This window comes from Lytechinus pictus, chromosome 17 (assembly GCF_037042905.1).
Source record: "Lytechinus pictus isolate F3 Inbred chromosome 17, Lp3.0, whole genome shotgun sequence".
In the NCBI taxonomy this organism is placed as follows: domain Eukaryota; kingdom Metazoa; phylum Echinodermata; class Echinoidea; order Temnopleuroida; family Toxopneustidae; genus Lytechinus; species Lytechinus pictus.
Genome location: NC_087261.1, coordinates 2726693 through 2747555, shown reverse-complemented (window position 1 = coordinate 2747555; position 20863 = coordinate 2726693). Strand labels below are relative to the sequence as shown.

Below are 20863 nucleotides of genomic sequence, written 5' to 3'. Positions count from 1 at the left end.
TGGATAGAAGAAAGAGGTAGAGAGAGAAAATGAGTGAGTGTGCGGGGGGGGGGTGAGTGTATATGCGTGTTTGAGGGGGAATATTGCATGATGCTTACAATTATTATGATGACTATACATAATTGAGTAAACAACAAATAAAGCAAAAATTAAGTCCGACACACACACACACACACCCGTATATGGGAACTTGAATTGAAAGAATGTTCCCCAATTTTCGCTCATAATGATAATTCGTTACGGAGTTTTATGAATGCGAATTGCACCGAGGGTTTAAAGTCTATTTGCAATTATTACAATCCCTGATTTGATGTTATAAACGTGGAAATAAATGTGTATTAAACCACTTCAATGTTTATATTTCTAATGGGTTTCAATTTCGGTATAATTCAATAATTAAAGCCACAAGCCCTAATTTCTCTAAGCTTCAGTATCTTTGATATCTGTTAAAATACCAATTTAAGTTTTCATTAAAATTTTGTAACTAGTGTTAGATATAATGTAATCGTTGTTTCTTCTTGCTGAATCAAAACTTGTTAAGGATAGGCTCCTTTTGAAATAAATCAATATTTCAAAGAGGAACCGCGTTACAAATAGTGTGCTGTTCTACTATCGAGTCCAAGACCGGAATGGATGGAATTCTGAGCCGAATATACCCCTAATCTGAAATATCTTTTTATGAAGTTCAGCGGGGCTTACAGGAATATAAAATGTATCTAAGAGGAGTGGATATTGTTTCCTTGGTTCTCATTCCATCTATTGTGACGTCAGGAGGGTCAGGAATAGCTCGCACTCCGGCTTGTGATGAAATAGGTGTTGACAGAATATCTGAACGTAAGATGTTGTAGTCATTTTTCTATAATTTGCTTTAATTATAGTTCATCAGAAATCTCAAAGCTGGATTATTCGAACAACTGTTGCATTAAATCATCTTTGATAAATGACTTCATACCTTCATCTAAAACTTTGAAAATATGTTTTAATGCTTCAAAGATAAGATCTAGCTATTCAATTTTTAATCAATGTCATCCTTTTGTCTAAAAATGATTCATTCATCATTCATGTCATTGTTAAGTGCCTTTTTTTATTTTGAAAATAGCCCCCCCCCCCTCTGATCTTTCAATCATTCGTTCTACTTTAAATAAATATTATTATCAAAGTCTAGCGAGTGACATTTTTCTCTATTGCTGGTTACACTCTAAAGATATTGGGTAAAAGTGCTCCATGAGGGTAATTATGTGTCCAACCTACAATGGGCATTTCTTTGGGGCATTTTACTCTATCCAGTGTGATGAAAATTTTGCCCATTCTAGAGTGAATGCTGCTTATTTTCTAACCTTGTTTGACATTACGCTTCACACATTGGGTAAAATACTGGTCGAAATTGGTTGGACACATAATTACCGTCGTGGTGGTAAAATAGTTTACACAATATTTTTTACAGTGTACCCTCTTTCAAAGAACTTTTCATTTTGATATTATGGCTTATATTCTTCATCTGACTTTTTGTAGGCCTATATTCAAATGTGTTTTCTATTCATGTATCATGATTATCTATGTAGTAATGTTACTATGCCTTGTATGATTATGCTGACTGACACGGAATGGTTGACGTGTTTTCCTCTACTTGAGTTTTGGGGGTTTTAAAAAATATGAAAGAAACGCCTGGTGTATAATTGTCCAATATGCTTTTCCGGGTAATTAAATTCTTCTTTAGCTTTTTTTTTAAATTACTATCGTCTTTTTATCATTTCTATTAATCTAATTTATGTATTTTCAGATATGGAATATAGTGGATGCTACAAACACGCTTGTTACCACACGTTTACGAACTTTACCACTCATCGAATCGATGAATGTACCCAAAGTTGTAAAAATGAATCGTACGAGTTTGCAGGACTATCTGCTGGAAATAGGTGTCACTGTGGGTATCTAACATGCAGCAGGTACAGTAAGGTGTGCGAGAGTTCATGTGGGTTCCCTTGCTTGAATTCCGGACGAAATACATTGACGACATGCGGTGGTCTCGGATTTATACAAGTTTATAAAGGTTAGTGAATATCTTTAGTTAAAAGGGGGAAAGAGCTAGGTCCCTGACCACCCTCCTGCAGAAGCTGGTAGAATCCTTTTAACATGCGTAAGGTGTTAATGTAAGCACTTGTCCTTAACCGTATTAACGGTGAACAGTTACTGTAATCTGCGCGTCAGGATATGCGTATAACAATCAAGGCATTGGGAACGATTTTCTAAGTGAGGGAGCTGCTGTAAATTTGAAAAGCAAAACAAAAAACAGGTTTTCACTAAAAAAATATCAGTCAAATTGGTCCCGAGAAATTTGAAAAAAAGTTTTCTACAAAATTAAGGTAATTTTTGTTACATCTTTTTCCTTTTTTTTACACCACTTGCTGCCTATGGAGAATAATACACGCAACACGCCAAATATTTTTTTTTTTTTTTTTTTTTTTTTTTGGGGGGGGGGGGGGGTCTTCAGCACCCCCGCTTCCCTGGGCCATGATAACAGTGTAAAAGAAAGATCCTCTCAATCAAAATATGATACTTGACCCCGAACCTAATAACAGCCGCAGAACAGAAACTGGAGTACAGAAAACGGATTAGACAGGCAGGGTTAGATCAGTGGACATGATATCATGATTATGGACTCGGGAAACACAGTAGGCCCTACTCTTAGTTTACATTGACAGTTTGCATCTGTCTTCATGTCATCCTTTCCTCTCACATTTTACGCTTAATCCCTTAATTATTATGTAATTAAGTATACGTTTCAACCTTTAACATTCCTGAACCCATTGTATCCTAAGCAAAAGTGGAAGTATCACATTTAACTGATATCACTATTTGTCTCCAAATCTGATAAGCATTGGATTCAAGAATGAGTATGATTAAAATATTGATGGAATCGTTCATGACTGTTTATAATCATGGGGTAATAGTTTAATTTGAGTTAGGATATTGTAATATATAGTGACACATTAATTCAATGCAGAAATCACATGATAGCGTTATATGGTTTTCAGTTTAGTACATGTAGTATCGAGTGAATCAAAGTTGTATCATGCGTATAATCTTGGAGTGCACTCTTAGGCTTCTATGTTTCATTATTTCAAATTGTTTTTTTTTTGTTTTATTTTTTGTACATATAGATGATCAATTCCAGTTTGAAAACAGAGAAGGTAAGAAATCAGTCCGAATAGAGTTATGATTATCAATCTCCAAGTCATGTAGTAGTGTTGATATTATATGCCTTTTCCTTTCCGATTTCAGTTTTCTTTATTGTACCATCCTTGCCTAATTGACCGATATTTCCCCTATGTATATCGTTTCAGTTTACCGATCAGTGACCTGAAGATGGTCTGAAATAAAGTTCGTAGGTTTTGAACTCAATCTTTATTTTTGTCATTTTAATCATTGCTTTCATCGTTCCCTCCTACGAATTGTAAATTAATTCTGAACAATAAATGCAATATTTTCTAACTATATACGCCTTTATCATCCTTGATTAGTAATTAAATATTGTATTCACTTAATTGTGATCGATAATCCAACATTGTGCGTAAAGACGAGCTGGACTGATTTTGATCAAAATGGAAATGTCTTGCTTGGAGCATACGATATGGAGATAAATGCATGTATTACGAAAAGTGATCGAGAGCGTAATTATTTTGCCACAATGACCACGATAGCCATACAAATACGAAGTACGCAAATACTGATGGTATTTACATTCAAGCCATTCGATTCTCCCTTTAATGCTCTGTTCACCCCCCCCCCCCCTTATTCAATCGTTTTTCTTGGTCTTGAATTCTAAAATTTTCCTTCTCGTTTCTCTTCTTTTCCAACTACATTCATCTACATGCGTACAGGTGAAGTGCCTCTCGTGATTCCTCTTTTTGTTCCACTTGTAATTTGCCTGGTTGTCTTTGTCGCCGCTGTAATGATTCATCAATTGAAGACAAGAAGAGAGCTGCTGCAGTCGACGACCATACCGACCTACATCAACGCACCCTGGTGCTTCCCAGCAGCCCTTCAGCCGTCGGGAGGTGTCCAGGCCATAGTCCCAGATGAAGATCCAGAGGTTGCCGCCACGCACAGGACACAGGAGTGCCATTCTTCAACTGTACACCCTGCATCAGCATCAACTGGAGATACCGACACTTGTCAAGAAATCTCAGCATCACCTGCAACCTGCTTTGACTATGGTGATGCCATTGATGGCATACATCAAGATTTAAACGGTGGCCAGCAATCCTCGTGCTCTCAGTATCAGCCAGTCATGACTGTGCAGGATGATCCTCTTTACCTTACTTGCACTTGCTGTGATTCCAAGGTATCTTCACCCTGTCTCGAACATGTCGAACATGGTGAAGAGAATGCTTACCTTGTACCCGATGCCCAGTATTATTAGTGGTTATTGGACTCTGTTTAATTGATGGACTCCCTGATTTGTGTTCAGTGAGGGGTAACGCTACAGCGGGCATGGACAGGGGTCATGTGATTATTTTAGAGTAGTGAACTGAAAATTGATAAAAAGAAAGGGAAATGAGAGATAAGGAAGAAATAAGAAAGGGCAGCCGAAAGAAGAGAGGTCTTTGTCGTGTTAACTAATATTCGATTGAGTGAAACATTACGACACCTTCTAATAGTTTTCTCCCGGGGGGGGGGGGGCACTTCCATTGACGAGTGGATACCATGTGCGACCATGGGCTCTCGAAAAGCACCATAAAGACGTATTTTCCATATTCTGAAAATGCACCCCTTAACAAGTATTGGCGTGTGAAACCCTACCCTAAACAATTATTGGGAACAAAACGATACTCTTGGCAAGTATTCCCTGAAATGAACCCCTAAACAAGTACAGTAATATTTTAGTGTTATGTCACGGGTCCTTCGGTCGTTGGTTTTACCTTTACACATCATTTTGGTTTAGTACGACCTCACCTTCCACACCTCGTGCAAATCGGACTCTAAACACGTAGTGTTGGGGCAAAAAGGACATCCTTTATAAAACATTTTAATTTTGTTTTATCATCCCCGCAAATTTGACCCTAAACACGTAACTTTCCTAGCGAAAAAGATACCCCTTTTTCAATATTTTTGTGTTTTTTACACCATTATCACGTTACGTGCCCTATCTTGGAAAAGACATCCTTTTTACGTGCTTTTTTGGTCGCGCATGGTTTCCACTCGCCAATGTAAGTGCCCCCCCCCCCGGGAGTTTTCTGTCAGGTAACCAGAATATTTGACGCAATTTAGTGAATTACTACATGTTTTCTAACACATATTTAGGGCCTATCCAACCATTAACGTGAACATACAAATGTTACCGTCCATCCATAATGGGTAGCCATCTCGACGTACTTTAAATCCAGAGTTAGAATTATACATTCCTGACATCTATGTCGCATTTGTATGTAGCTATTTGGATACGTATAATCTATTTTTTAGGCTCGTGATTGGTCAACTGGGATACGAATCTGGTGTGGGGATACGTACCTATCGTGCGAATTATGACCACGATAGCCAACCATAGAAGGTGGCTTCAAACCCTACGCATGTGCATTAGGGACCTGAGTAGGTATGAAGAAAGAGGTGTATTGACAACAGATCTGCTGACGCCAGAATAAATGCTAATATAGCTAACAGAAACCAAACTTCGAATATGACCTTGCCAAGATTATTATTGGAAAGAAAGTGGCCAAGGAAAACAATATAGACTTCGAGTGGTTTTAATTGCTTTACTTAAAAACTTTCCTCTAATTTCTTTTTGGTCAATATGTAAATAACTTTTGCTTTCTGTGTTCTGATTGACATTGGTAACTAATTAATCGGATCGAAGTTTGGGTGACTTGGTTTCATTCAAAGTGTTTATTTCATTGAGACAAATGACAGATTAATAGGCGTACATAATCATTGAGATTTAAATTACTTCCTTACGAGGATATTATTTTCAATTAGACACAATCTTGCGGCGTATTCAGCAAAGGTGGTTAGATGCATCGCTATTTAACTGCAATGTTTCTCCTTCAAATGAGATCTTCAAGGAAAATATACTTATTATATTCTTCAGCCATCACTCACACGAATCTTAATCATTTTGCGTCATGAGCTTTTCAATCCAAGTGATGGTTCGTGTATTTTTATGTTTGCTGATTCAATGGACTGCCTGGGCTTCAGACGGGCCAACTGAATATCCTTGGACTTTACTTTGCGATGACCACTCCACAAATCGATCTTCTAAATGTAAGGCAAAGACACCGTTGACGTGAGGGTGTGTTTGTGTGAGGGTGTGCGAGAGGGTAAGGGTGCATCAGTCTCTGTTTGTGATGTGTGTGTGTATGGGAGAAGGGAGGGAAATTGATTTTTACTGTTTGGACTTAATGTGTTGTTAGATATCTTCTTCTTTTAATTGCTAAATGATATTATGAATAATAATAATAATAATTCGAATTATATAGTGCTTTTTCCAGAGCGCCGTTGATGTCATAAGACAGGTTAAGATTTGGGTCATATAATAAGATTGAAATGTTGTTTTGGCAAAAATCAAAATCAATGCATGTCTTTAATGGAAAGAGAAGAAAAACATGTAGATTTGATTGAAATGTTTTAGCCTTTGAGGTAAAGTAATTTAATCAATCCTGTAATATTTTTTATTGCCTACGTATTTGAATTAAAAAAGTATCATTATATAATTTTACATTCATGTTCATTGATTGTTGAAATTATTATTTTTGAAGTGAAAAGAATGAAATATATAAAACAAACCAAAAAACAACACCACCAACAGTGTACTTCACCCTAAAAAGACTGAGCTAGTTTTACATAAGAAGACTGAGGGTGGGCTAAATCAGATGCCCCCCCCCCCCCCATGATCTCGGCCATCGATAGCGCGATCGCGACGAAAATCGGATCTCGCGATGCCCATGCATGCCATACTTGATTATGGTAAGATTGAATTCTTCGAAAAATCTCAATACTTAATTATGCTAATTCATGCGTAAAATAAATAGTTTGCTCTAATTAACTGAATATAGGTCCCCAAACTATTATTGTTTTTATTTTCATTTCACAGATTCTTTTAGGATTCTGACCAAATGTATTTTTTCTATTCAATATAGAGTTTTATTTATTAATTTTATTTTAATTTAATTCCTATGTACTTCTTTCTTTTACGACTCTTTGTTTTTACATTTTTCCATGGAAATCGTCGGCGACTTTATTGTCACAATAAACCAGATGAAATCAATAAAGATAAAAATAATGATACATTTACGTGTTTCGGTTTAAAAACAGTTTGCATTGTAGTTTAGATGAATTCACGTTTTTAAGCAATTTTGGGTCTGAAACCGCGAACCCGGATATGGCAAATTTAGTCTAAAAAGATGCACAAGATTGGCAAGAAAAAAGTTACGGCACGGTGCGGCGCCAGATTTTTGCGTTGCAGATTCAACCCTCTCACCACCTAAGTCTTATTAGGGTTACTACGGCAAAACGCTATAAAATCGAGGAAGTTTGTTAATGTGGACTGTCCTTGTAGGGGCGGATCCAGGATTTTCCAAGAGGGGGGGGGGTGCACATTTTGACCCCAAAAAATGACAAACAATTGAAAAAAAACGAGGTCTACAGGGCATTTTTACATTACAAATTTAAATTGTGCCTCTAAAAGCCGTAATCGTAGTATCTCTTCATCCTTAGATGATGTTTTAAAAAGAGTAATATAAATAATACACAACTTTTAAACATTCGTTTTCACTTCAAATTTGCTTTCTCATTGTTCGTCCGATATTGTTCAAACTTTCACCTATCTACACGTCTGATTTTTCTTTTTCCTCTAAAAGCAACAATCTATTTGTATTGGTTTGGTGGTAGTGGTGATGATGGTGGTGGTGGTTGTGGTCGTGGTGATGATGATGTTTATGATGATGATGATCATCATCATGATCATGATGATAATGGTGATGATGATGATGATGGTGATGATGATTATGATGATGATGGTGATGATGATGATGGTGATGATGATTTTGATGATGATGATGATGATGTTGATGTTGATGGTAATGATGGTGATGATGATCATGATCATGATGACGACCATGGTGATGATGGTGGTGGTGGTGACGCTATGTAGTGATGGTGGTTGTGGTAGTGGTGATGATGGCAATGATAGAAATGATTCATTTTAACAACAGAATTTTGATTGAAAAAAATGTTTCATAAACGTATCGTAGTGATGTCAATACTGATAATTATGATAATAGAAATGAGAACTTTTTTCTAATAATGTGACAATGAAAAATAATAACACTGACAGTGAACTCGTTTACACATCTCCACTCTCCCCCCCCCCCCCCCTTCACGAAAATATTTACACTCCCCCACACCCTCTCAACGGACTCAAACCCAACACTCACTCATTCAAGCTTACACATTGAACTTGCCACCCATCCACACACACCCTCACATCTCAAGTTTATCAAAAGTTTACCAAATGGCAACATTTCTTTGGCTCAGTCTTATCAGTAGCGTAAAACTTTCAAGCGTAAACTTTTGCAGCCTTACATCTTCATGTTTTTACCTCTTTCATAATGTTCGTTCCCTCTTTTCTTCTGACATTCTGCTCCAACCCCCCCCCCCCGACCCCTCTGTCTGCCTCTCCCCCCCCCCCCCCTCTCTCTCTCTCTCTCTCTCTTTCCTTTCTCGCATCCCGTCTCGCATTTCTGCTCTATCTCAGATCTCCTCTCCCCTTTCACTTCTGCTAGACCACTACTCTCACGATTTGTAGTTTTGCTTGATAAATTTGATAATAAGCAATTATAGTACAGTTCTGAATACGCATAACACCTACAGGTCTCTATGCGTGAGGAAAACGGGAAATGTGGTTAGAATTGTAGATTTGAAAATTAGACATCAAGTATACATTATGAACATCAAAGAATATTAAAACATGGATTGAACCAAAGTAAGTTTATATTCTGAAAGAGGTGGGGTTTTAATTTAAAATACTTTGAATTGCTCAAGCTGTGAAGGCCTAATATTTCGTAATGTCGGTGGTAGAGAATTCCATTGTGCTGGTGCAGCTTTTTGGAAAGCCCGATCCCCATATGATTTGGTCTTGACACTAATTTCAGAGAGAAGATTTTGTGAGCCAGAACGAAGATTACGCTTGGGTTTATGAATTTGAACTGTGTATTTGAATTGAATATTCTCATTTTAATATACGATAAAGCCAACTGTCTATATTAATTTTGATGATGCATTTTAACATAGAAATATGTAAAAATACTCGTTAGTATCCCATGCTGGTTGACAACAATTCTCTCACATTTGATATGTGGTTATTTTATACGTTTTATCTTACAAATTGACTTAGGTATAATTTCATGTTATTTTAAATATTCTTTCTGATTTTAAAAATCACCCCCACAAGTTTGTTTAAACTTGACAAGGATGTTTATCGAAAGAACATCATTCACAAGGGCATACACGTGTATGCTTGTGTGTCTGCACATATTGTTTATTGCTATTTGTGTGGGTTTTTTTTACTTAACATGGCCTCATGGAAGACCATCGACTATAATTAAGTAATATGGGCCACCATGACATAAAAATCAGAAATAAATGAATACATGAAATAAAATGGGCAGATCTTGCTGCCGCTGATCTACCCTCCTCTATCTTACGTTTACCTCAAATCTTTTAATTTATTTTGCACCATCCATTCCTTCCTCAGTTTGTTTTAATACTTTGAATGTATATAATTAATACAATTGCTGTTCTTATTAACCCCCCTTCCCACTCTCTCTCTCTCTCTCTCTCTCTCTCTCTCCCTCTCTTCCTCCAGATATGGAATTTATTGGCTGTTTCAACTCTACTTGTTTTGAGACGGTTAGAGCTTCAAATGTCACTGATATAAACGAATGTACCAGCCAATGTAAAGATGGTAACCATTCTTTCTCAGCCTTATCAGATGGATACTTGTGTTCCTGTGGAAACTTCACATGCCCAAGAGAAAACCGAACGTGCGATGTACATTGTGGTATTCCCTGTGAAAAAAAACCCGCAGATGTCCTTAGGCCATGCGGGGGTAGAGGATTATATCAAGTATATAGAAGCGGTAAGATCCGTCGAAGTATTTTCTGCTGACACCACTGTCGTACAGGATGAAGTGGCTCTGCCCTCTCCTCGCCCCCCCCCCCCCAAGGAACTAAAGGAAAAGAGAAAGGATTATGAAAACGCTGAAATGTGATATTATTTGTTGACAAATATGTCAACATACACCGCATCATAGAATTTGATTTGTCATTATTTTGTAAAAGGCCAACAAGTTTTGCGCGCTCGCAACTTGTCATACCTTTTTCCGCAGATATGACATACGCCATGTCGTGTCCCCTCAAATTCTATCTGATATACTTTTCTGACACTTCATTGGTACCCTATCGTGTGTTTATTTAAGGAACACCAAAGTAGAAAGTCAAAAAGGGGCCTTACTTACACCAAAGTAAAGAACTATCTAATTTTATAATATTTACAATTTGGTAATCGAGAAAAAACATCAGTATTCGTGGTAGGTCCTCCCTTTGCAACCGTTAAGATGCATTACGCGCTGTGGGGGATGGCTTCTATATCAAGTTTATAAAGATGTCAGCAGGAATGATAAGGGATATTTATTTTTTCTTGATACTTGGAAAAGCATTCTCATGTCTAAACGTAAGATCGGATATGTCAAAACATTTGAGAAAGGTTTTTATATTCATCTTTGGATAATTTTTAATTATGATTTTGTTGAAATACGGATATACCAGCATGTCCATTATGCTTAATGTATTTTGTATTAAAAAAAAACAAGTCTCACCCCCTCCTCCCCCTGGCTCATCAGTCACAAAATGAAGATATTCCGGTCTATTTTGGGCAGAAAAAAGACCCCCCCCCCCCGCTGGATCCGTGCCTGTAATCTGTCAGAAGATGTAATCATTTTCTCTCATTTGTGCCATTTTATCCCCAGAGCCAAATATTTCCCCGAATGATTCAAGTACTAGTACCTCTTACACGACTTTAACCCTCATCATCGCTATCGTCTTCCTTGTCATCGTCACGTGCATTATACTATGCAGTTGTATTCTGCAACAAGTTGGTGCAAGCGCTACAACAAGAAGCGCCGGATCTCAACAGGCATCCGTCAACCAGATTGCGCGTGACCATATTGCAAGTCATGACGATTCGCGGATCAATGTGACGGTTGACCTATCTGACGGTTACTCAGTACTCGATCCGAACCGAAAATCGGAAGAGATCGGAACGAATAGATGTCACGCGCACGATGATGCTAGCAATCCGGCTAAATCCACGACTGAGTCTGCAGTTCACCTCGGGGAAGACGGATATATGGTTATGAAATCATTAACGAAATTTCCAGACTCAAGAGTACATTATCATGATTATCATACGTCTGTTAGAAAGACGAAGATAAAGTGTGACGAAGATTGTAAATATATTGAGTTTGAATGAAAGTATATAGTGATTACCATGCTTAATGTTACATGCCTCTAATTAGTACTGGGGCCTGTTGCAAAAGAAGTTAGGATCAAACGCACCTTTATTGTCAATTAATAAAGCACATGTACTAGGGAGTTGTGTTTGATATTAAGTTGTGTTTAAATGCATTTTCTTTGTGCGGAACCTCGCTCGTAAGGGAAGTTTCCTTGGCTGGTTGGTACCTCAACAATCGACGTCAGATTGAAAAGGATAGATTACGGTGAAGTTGGAGTATTTCCGAATAATGACGTTGTCATAGTTGTGTCCACACCATTTTGTTGAGACCGCGACAGAGAAATAACTTCAAATGTAGAGATAGAGGAGAATGGATAGATATAGAAGAGGAAAAGGGAACGTAAGAAAAAAAGAGACGACTCGTAGAAAGAGGAGGGGAATTAAGTTCGATGGGACTAACAACAGATGACTAAAAATAAGGAATTGGATGAACTGAAGGTGAATAGAGGTTTGAGTGTGAACAGGTAGATTGTGTCTAGTGTGGTGCGAGTGTAAGTCTTGGTGTGAATGTTGATGATTGATTTTGTACTTAGTAATTTTTTTCAATTTCCCCTTTGTCATGTTTTTTTTCCATTGTATGTGGAAGCTTGATGCAAAATGGAATTAGGGATCCGACGATAATATGTTTTTATTTTCTGCAAATCACTCAATATTAATTATTATTAGTTTTACATAGAAGGTCGGTGCTCAGTTTCGTTTTTTTAAGTATAAAAGTGTATTTCTAAAGGCATTTCATTCCATCTTTATTTTGTTCAGTTTTATATATATATACATTATATATATATGTACATATATATATACATATTTTTGTTGATTGTTGATATGTAATTAAGATTTTATAAATTTTGTTGTATTTTCATTCGAATAAAATCCTTAATGTTGGAGAAAAAAAAATTCCGCGCGTGTGTGCATAAGTGGGTGAGGGTGACGGTATACGGTTAGGGGTTGCTGGATTTTGAACTTGTGCTCAAGTTTGATAATGATGTGAGTGTGCGTTGGAGATAGAGAGGGGGCGGGACATGAATTGTAGAAAGAAATAGCCCGAATTTATTAATCCTTTGATAGTAAATTTCTCATCTTACCCAAGCCTTGGAGCATAGACTATTATTATCAAATAAATTTGAGAAATGTACGCATAATCTAAATGCTAGTCAGAGCATGCTATCAATATCAGGCTAAATGAGACACTATTGATGTATAATTTATAGTATTTCATTGTATATTGTGGTGTTTTACAAGGTTTTTAAGAGAAATTCAAGAGTTTATATGTTTCATCTAATTTTGAAAATTTCTTTTAAATCTGCTGCTCAAAAAGTGCACTTGTGACTCTAATTATGAAAGAAAGACAATGCTATTCATCGTATTTACATTGTCATAATTGCTATAAATTTCTACAATACCCAATACTAAAGTGATCTGTACCCTAAAATCAATGTCACAGTTACAGCCGCGTCTTAGGTGCTATTGTGCAACCCACATAAAATTATAAAATATGCACCCTCTATTTTAACTGTTTCCATCAGAAAGATGTGCAACGGGTGCAGAGATTGGTGCATTCAAAACACTGATTTTACCTTAGTAAATATTTGTAGTTAAGCATATGATTTTAAGTTTTTTTTTGTGTAAATTGTTATTTATATGTATTTGTTTTTTATTGTGCATGGCCCATTGGTAGAGCAGTTTTGTAACTGAAAGGGGCTACCCTGCTGAAATAAAACGGAAATAAATAAATAAACGGTACAGATTTGAACGTTTACTGAAGATTACGAATTTGCACCCTGTATGGTGGACAATTTTGCTACCCGCACTGATAAACTAGGAACAATAAACAAGTTACGCCCAAGATAGAACTTCCATTATGATGGGCGCACAATTTAACTTTTTTTCGTGGTGCGTATATATAGTACCGTATAGACCATCCAGATATAACGACCCGTGATCCTTGTCCTTTATCATAAATATTAGAATATCGACATATGAATAAGGACATGCATACGTATCAGATGGTAGATAGGAAAATCGAACGAAAGGGAAGGGTGAAACATAAATAGTAAAGAATTTTAATGATTAAAATGACTTCTTAAAATGGAATTGGAAATAATTACCGCAAAGAATGTGTGAATGATAACAAACAAATTATGGATGAGAATCACAGGAATAAAAGAGACAGAAAATGATACAATAGAAGATGAACAAGGTTTTTATTTATCAGTGAATGAATGAATTAAGAATTAAAACCCACCGGCTCGAAGTTTTACTTCATACTGTGCAGGGGCGGCGGAACCAGGGGCAGGGGGGGATCCCCTTAGGAAAAAAAGTGCCCTTTTTTCAAAATGAAATATGACCTTTTTTTACCACTTTTTACGATGAAATACCCTTTTTTAATTAAAACACAATACATTTCAGGTAAGAAAATCACAATTTTTTTTGGCTCGCGCTTCGCGCTCGCATCAATTTATGTTAAGTAAGGTACGCATCCTGTCCATGGTTACAAGCATTGTTAGAATGTCCAGTGTTCAGGTTGGAATATCACAAATTTTGGGCTAGCGTATCGTGCTCGCATCAATTATTGTTCTGTAAGGTACTCTTTCTGTTCTTGGTTAAAAGTGCTTAGAATGAAAAAGAACCTTTTTTAAATGAAATGTGCACTTTTTCATAATGAAATACCATTTTCGAAGTAAAACAATACATTCTAGGTTAGAAAATCACAAAAGTTTTAGATCGCGCTTTGCGCTCGTATCAATTTTTGTTTAGTAAGGTGCTCATTCTGCTCCTAGTTTAAAAAAAGCTTAGAATTTAAAAGGCCTTTTTTCAAAATGAAATGTGCTTTTTTTTTTCATTTTTCGAAGTCAAACATAATACATTTTAAGTTAGAAAATCACATTTTTTTTCCTCAACAAATACTTTTGTTGTTATATCACTCATTTATTCAATCACATATCTCTTACGGGCTTGAAGTTTGGGGGTGTGCCAGATCTACATTATACAGAAAATGGCACCGAGAGCTATTCCATTCAGTTCGAGAATGACACAGTCATCATCTTCATTTCACTCTTTGCGTGTTTTAGACATATTAAAATCGTACAGGCACTCTGTAGTCATTATTGTTTATAGACTTATAACTGAGCAGTTGCTTCACTCGGCTTATGAGTATTATAACTTCTTTGAGAATCAATATAGTACAAGACAAAAAACAATCAGCTCTACTCTTACCAAGGGTGAGGATAGAACATGGCAAAACTTCAATCTCATTTATGGGTTCACAAATCTGGAATAGCCTTCTTGATGAAGTAAAACGGCTTAAATCTGTAAATTCCTTCCGCAGAGCACTTAAAAACATTTTTATACAAGAATATTCATGAGTTCCTCAATGATTTGTAAATATTGTATATAATTATTTTTTAATTCATTTGTATGCAATTCTTGCTTTTACCCTGGCTATTGTGCTAGACCTATCCATTAGTTTTATTTACTAGACATGCTAGATATGTTATTTGCCGAAGAGCATGATATGTTAACTTACTATTTAAACGTTATTTCATGCTATCAATTATGATTAAAAGGTCGTGTGGTCCAGTGGTTAGAGCATTGGACTCATAATCGCAAGGTTGTGAGTTCGAATCCCAACTCTGCCATTGTCTCCACTTTGATAAAAAGGCTCAGGAGTGATATCTGTCGTCTATTACGTCAGCCACTATGACTGATTAACCTAGACGTAAAATGTTTCCAAGGTAATTGGTTATATACTAGCTTGGCGTTCACCAGCAAAAAAAATTATCTCCTGCCGAGTTCCTACGGGAGTTACCACAAACAGAAACAGAAACAGAAACAGATTATGTATATCGTAGGATAGGGGCTCCACGTCCCACTAGCAGTACTTCCTATTTATGTGGAGTCCTTTTACCAATGAAGTTTATATGACAATGTACCCTGTATCAATGTATTTTTACATTATTTGGTAATAAATTCGGTTCAGTTCAGTTCATTTCAACCGCGTCATTGGTGCTATTGTGCAACCCACATAAAAATGTAAAATATGCAACGTTTATTCTAACTGTTTGCATCCGAAAGATGTGCAACGGGTGCAGAGATTGGTTCATTCAAAACGGTACAAATTTGAACGTTTACTGAAGATTACAATTCTGCACCCTATATGGTGCACAATTTTGCTACCTGCACTGATAAAGTAGGAACAATAAACTTATAATAAAGTTACGCCCCAGATAGAACTTCTATTAAAATGGGTGCACAATTGAACTTTTTTTCTTAGTGTGTATAGTTTCGTCTCGACCATCCAGACATAACGACCCGTGATCTATATCCTTTATCATAAATATTACAATATCGACGTATGAATATTAGGGCATGCATACGTATCAGATGGTAGACAGGAAACTCGAACGAAAGGGAAGGGTGAAATATAAAATGTAAAGACACTTAATGATTAAAATGACTTCTTAAAATGGAATTGGGAATAATTACCGTAAACAATGTGTAAATGATAACAAATGAATTATTGATGAGAATCACAGGAATAAACTAAAGAGACAAAAAACTGATATACTATAGAAGATGAACAAGGTTATTATTTATTAGTGCGGAATGAATGAAAAAATAAAACTGACCGGCTGAAAGTTTTCTTTCCTTGATACTGTGCAGGGGCGGCGGAAACGGGGGCAGGGGGTGGAGAAAAAAAATCCCCGTAGGAAAAAGTGTCCTTTTTCAAAATGAAATATGACATTTTTTACCCTAATACATTTCAGGATAGAAAATCACGATATTTTTGGCTCGCATCAATTAATGTTTAGTATGGTATGCATCTAGTTCATGGTTACAAGCATTGTTAGAATGTCCAGTGTTTAGGTTGGAATATCACAAATTTTGGGCTCGCATCAATTATTGTTCTGTAAGGTACTCATTCTGTTCCTGATTAAAAATGCTTAGAATGGAAAAGGCCCTTAAAAAAAATGAAATGTGCCCTTTTTCATAATGAAATACCTTTTTCGAAGTAAAACAATACATTCTATGTTAGAAATGAAATGTACCCTTTTTCATTTTCGAAGTCAAGCGTAATACATTTTAGGTTAGAAAATCACAAAATTTTTGGCTAGCGCTTCGCGCTCGCATCAATTATTGCTTAGTAAGGTACTCATTCTGCTCCTGGTTTAAAAAAAAAAACTTAAAAATGCAAAATTTTACGTATAAGTGCCCCTTTGCCCCCCCCCCTAACGAAAATAAGTTGCACCGCCCCCTGATAATGTGTGAAATATGGCTTCTTTACTCGCCATCATCCTGGAGTAGGCCTAAGTTAAGTAACGACCCCCCCCCACCACCTCCCCTTTGTTGATGATTCATGAGAGCATACTCGTTGACAGTGGCGTAACTACGGGGGGGGGGCATGGGGGGCACGTGCCCCCCCCCCCCCCAATCGGCTGACCCAAAAACAAAACAAAAAACAAAAAACGGGGAAAAGGAGAAAAAGAGGGAGGAGGAAGAGAAACGTAGTGGGAAAGAAGACATTATTGTTCATTATAATGTTATATTATATCATAATTATGTTATGTTATATTACATAAGAAACATTTTTTTTCATAACTTTATGAAACATAATTTGCTCAGGGCCTATGTCTTCATTGTTCCTGGTGCTCGCATTGTCTGTTTACCGAGATATATAATCCTGTTATACTAAAACCTCCCGTTTTCAAGTCAATATACACTAAACTGCCAAATATATTTCCTCGCACTTCGAGTTATTGTTTTATGTACAATAGTATGCTTTTTTTCATGACTACTTAAAGTGATTGCCCCATTTTAAGGTCTTGATATAAAACATTTCCTGTCCGTGCTTACGTTCGCAGTAGTGGATTGGTGAAATATGTCTGCTCTCCATGAATTCCTAGAATCAGTCCCTCTTTCTAATCTGAATTTCAAAAATTTTCAGCTCGCGCTTTTCGCTCGCATCATTCGGTTAGTGAACTACGTATGGTCTTCGTGAATTTCTACAAACAAGCCTTAGAATGCCCCTCTTCAGGTCTGAATTTCCTAAATTTTCAAGATTTGATTAGTGAGATGGGTATGTTAATCATGATTACAAGTGCTTTATGTGCATGTTTAGATGTAATTCTAACAAAATCAGCAAGCGCTTATTGGCACTCGCATTAGATGACTATGGTGAGATGTGTATACTCTTAATGGATTCCTAAAATATATAGTCCTTAAAATATTCCTGTTTGGGGGTCAATATTTACAAAAATTTCAGCTCGCGCTTCGCGCTCGCATTAGCGAGACAGGTACATAATCATGATTACAAAAGATTGATTATAATGTCCCTTTTTAGGTTTAAATATCAAAAATTTTAAGCTCGCGCTTCGCGCTCGCATTATTTGACCAGTGAGAGACATATCCGCTTAATGGCACTGTCCTTAAAATGTCTCTTTTATGTATACCTGGCAACTGGGCGCGCTTCGCGCGCTCACTTAGTGACTCAAATTTTTTTGATGGTGCCCCCCCCCCCAATGCCGTGACCCACGGTACGCCACTGCTCGTTGATATACTCGCCCGGTTATGTTTAGTTTTAGTGCAATACAAAGTGTAAAATATTAAGTAATGACTTCGGTATTAAGCATAAAGTCACTTTCGGTTTCTTTCTCACTGTAAAATCACGATACAAAACTCAGGAGCGTAATGAGTCAAACGTTTTGAGGGGGCGAACATGGTAGGGCGAAGTTTCTAAAATGAACCCCCCCCCCCCCCATTTATACGTCAGTGAGAGAACTTCAAAGAGGGAACTGTCTATGAACTTTAAAGTCAAGTCTCAAGCTTTCAGTTTTGGATACTTTAATGAAAAATCATCCGTAATCCGTCATCCTTGATGACTCAAACGTTTAGTAGTACCATGTTTCATTTCAGATATTCCGACAGTTCTAGATAGATGGCGCTACATACAGCTGTGCCAGAAAGTTAATGAACCCCGCCACAAAACACATTCCTTCATGCTGAGTGTTGAATGAAGCCAACAACACAACAATGTCTGGCGAGCCCTGAGAAACCAACTTTCTTGAATGTAATATTTTATTACCTAACTTCACAATAAAATACCTAAAAACATGACATTCCACATTTTAATATGTTTATTTTCTGATGGGTTCACTAACTTTTTAGCACCACTGTAAATGTCGATTGTTTTCATCATTCATGGTTTCTGACACTAATGGTTACTGGTTTTCCAAAAAGAAGTATAAGTTAAATAATTAATATTACGTCAGATTTGCTATCAATCGGTGGTATATACATTGTAGATGGACAGGTATGGACGAGGAAAAGATATAAATTAAAAGTTCTTTTTGCATTAAGGTTGAATAAAAGATTGAATGAGGTTTTTTTTTTCAGTCTTATTTAATCAGGGTGGCCTCATCAATTAACAAACTGCTGTCCTTGAGGGCCCTGAGATAAAAATCAATATGTACAATATTTACAAACAATGAAAACATAAATCAAAATGGTACGCAATAAAACAACATATATATAAGAAACATTAAAAATGCAATCCAATATTAAAAGATCAACATTGAATTTCAAGAAACGGACAAAGGAAAATGAATAGGAAAACTCTAATGGAAACTGCTGCATACGATTTAAACGGGAAAAGGATGCATGGATGGCTGGTGACAGAGTAATGTTCATTTGATTGGTAATAATTTGAGTAGAGATTATAATGTTTGCCAAATTAGAATATGAATCAATAACACAATATTACTCCTCTTCGTCGCAAGGCCTATCAATTTTTCATTTGTTAAACGAGGCACGAAATGAATTGAGGGACATAGCCTGGCGTTGATCTTTCCTGAGATTATTCCATTCTGTGGTCCCGATGTACTGAAAAAAGTCCTCTTGCCACTATTATTATGTATAGGAGCACTGTTTTCCTGAAGGGAGGCAGTGGACATTGATCTAGTTCTTATATCATAATTAGGTTTGATAAACCGTTCACTTGAATATGGGGGAGAAATACAATTAACACATTTCAATACTTCACACATACGGTGGAAATGCCGTCTGGAAAAGAGATCTTTCAATTTTAGAACGGAAAATAAATCACAAATGTGAGTTCGCGGATGGGCCCCTAAGATCATCCTTGCCATTCTGTTATGCAATTTGGTAAGTCTATCAAGGAGACCGAGAGAAGAATTAGACCAAACTACGTCACAATAATCAAATTGGGGCATGATCAAAGTATTACAGAGTAGTTTAAAAATGTCATCCGAGATATAAGGCTTTGCGGATCGACGAAGAAATCCAATTTTTCTCGAAACCTTTTTAGCCACGTGATCTATGTGCCTTTCGTATGACAAATTTTCATCGAGTATGACACCTAGATACTTAAAATCGGATACTCTCTCTATTTTCTTATTTCCAATAGAAATCTCAACATGTTTGAAATTATGGAGTCGCTGTTTGGATCCAAGTATCATGTATTCTGTTTTACTATTATTAAGTGTTAACTTATGAGTTAATAACCAATATACATACTTCTTTTAATCCGGCTTTCATATTTGATTCTAGTTCATTAGGTGACCTGGCTTTGAAAAGTAAGACTACGTCATGTGCATACATGTTGATTTTACATTCGATACCTGATAATGATTTAGGGAGAGTATTTCTGTACATGATAAACAGCAATGGCCCTAAAATTGAGCCTTGGGGGACTCCATATTGAATAGCTCTCGTATTAGATAATTTATCATCTACTTTTACCTTTTGTTTCCTGTTAGTGAAATATGATTTAAACCATTCATATTCGACATTTCTCACGCCTGCATTTCTTAAAATATCCAATAAAATATCATGGTCTACAATGTCGAACGCTTTCTTGAGATCGATAAATAGTGCACCAGTTACAAGACCATCCTTCATGTTAGTTAATACAAAATCAGTTACATCAAGTACGGTGGATTGAGTCGAGTGCCTCGGCCTGAAACCTGACTGCTGGGGGCAAAGAAAAATTTGAATTTTGCAAAAAATCATACAACTGATTGTGGACCGCTCTTTCCAATAATTTAGATATACGAACGGTAAGACCGAAATCGGTCTATAGTTTTCAATTAAGTTACGATTTCCGTCCTTGAATAGCGGTGTAACTATCGCAAATTCCCATTCTTCGGGAAATTTTCCTGATGAAAGAGAAACATTTATTATGTGTTTTAACGAAGGGAGTATGGCCGGGCAGGCAGCTTTCAGGAGCTTACATGTTATATTGTCAATCCCCGTTGTTTTCTTTGTTTTCTTACTAGGCATGACA

The 20863-nt window shown here is 36.6% G+C and overlaps 1 protein-coding gene across 1 annotated transcript; it reads left to right on the top strand.

Annotated features, from left to right (window-relative positions):
• The first annotated feature begins 641 nt into the window (after nt 1–641).
• LOC135157260 (uncharacterized) lies at nt 642–4697 on the top strand. Its single transcript, XM_064112248.1, has 4 exons — nt 642–834; nt 1781–2050; nt 3162–3191; nt 3882–4697. The coding sequence occupies exons 1-4, from the start codon at nt 711–713 to the stop codon at nt 4421–4423; spliced, it is 966 nt and encodes a 321-aa protein (XP_063968318.1). The 5' UTR covers nt 642–710; the 3' UTR covers nt 4424–4697.
• Nucleotides 4698–20863: the final 16166 nt, after the last annotated feature.

Coding starts and splice junctions, on each gene's coding strand:
- LOC135157260 (XM_064112248.1), top strand. CDS start 711: ATGTATCTAAGAGGAGTGGATATTGTTTCCTTGGTTCTCATTCCATCT. Junction 2,051..3,161: donor ATTTATACAAGTTTATAAAG/GTTAGTGAATAT, acceptor TTGTACATATAG/ATGATCAATTCCAGTTTGAA. Junction 3,192..3,881: donor CCAGTTTGAAAACAGAGAAG/GTAAGAAATCAG, acceptor ACATGCGTACAG/GTGAAGTGCCTCTCGTGATT.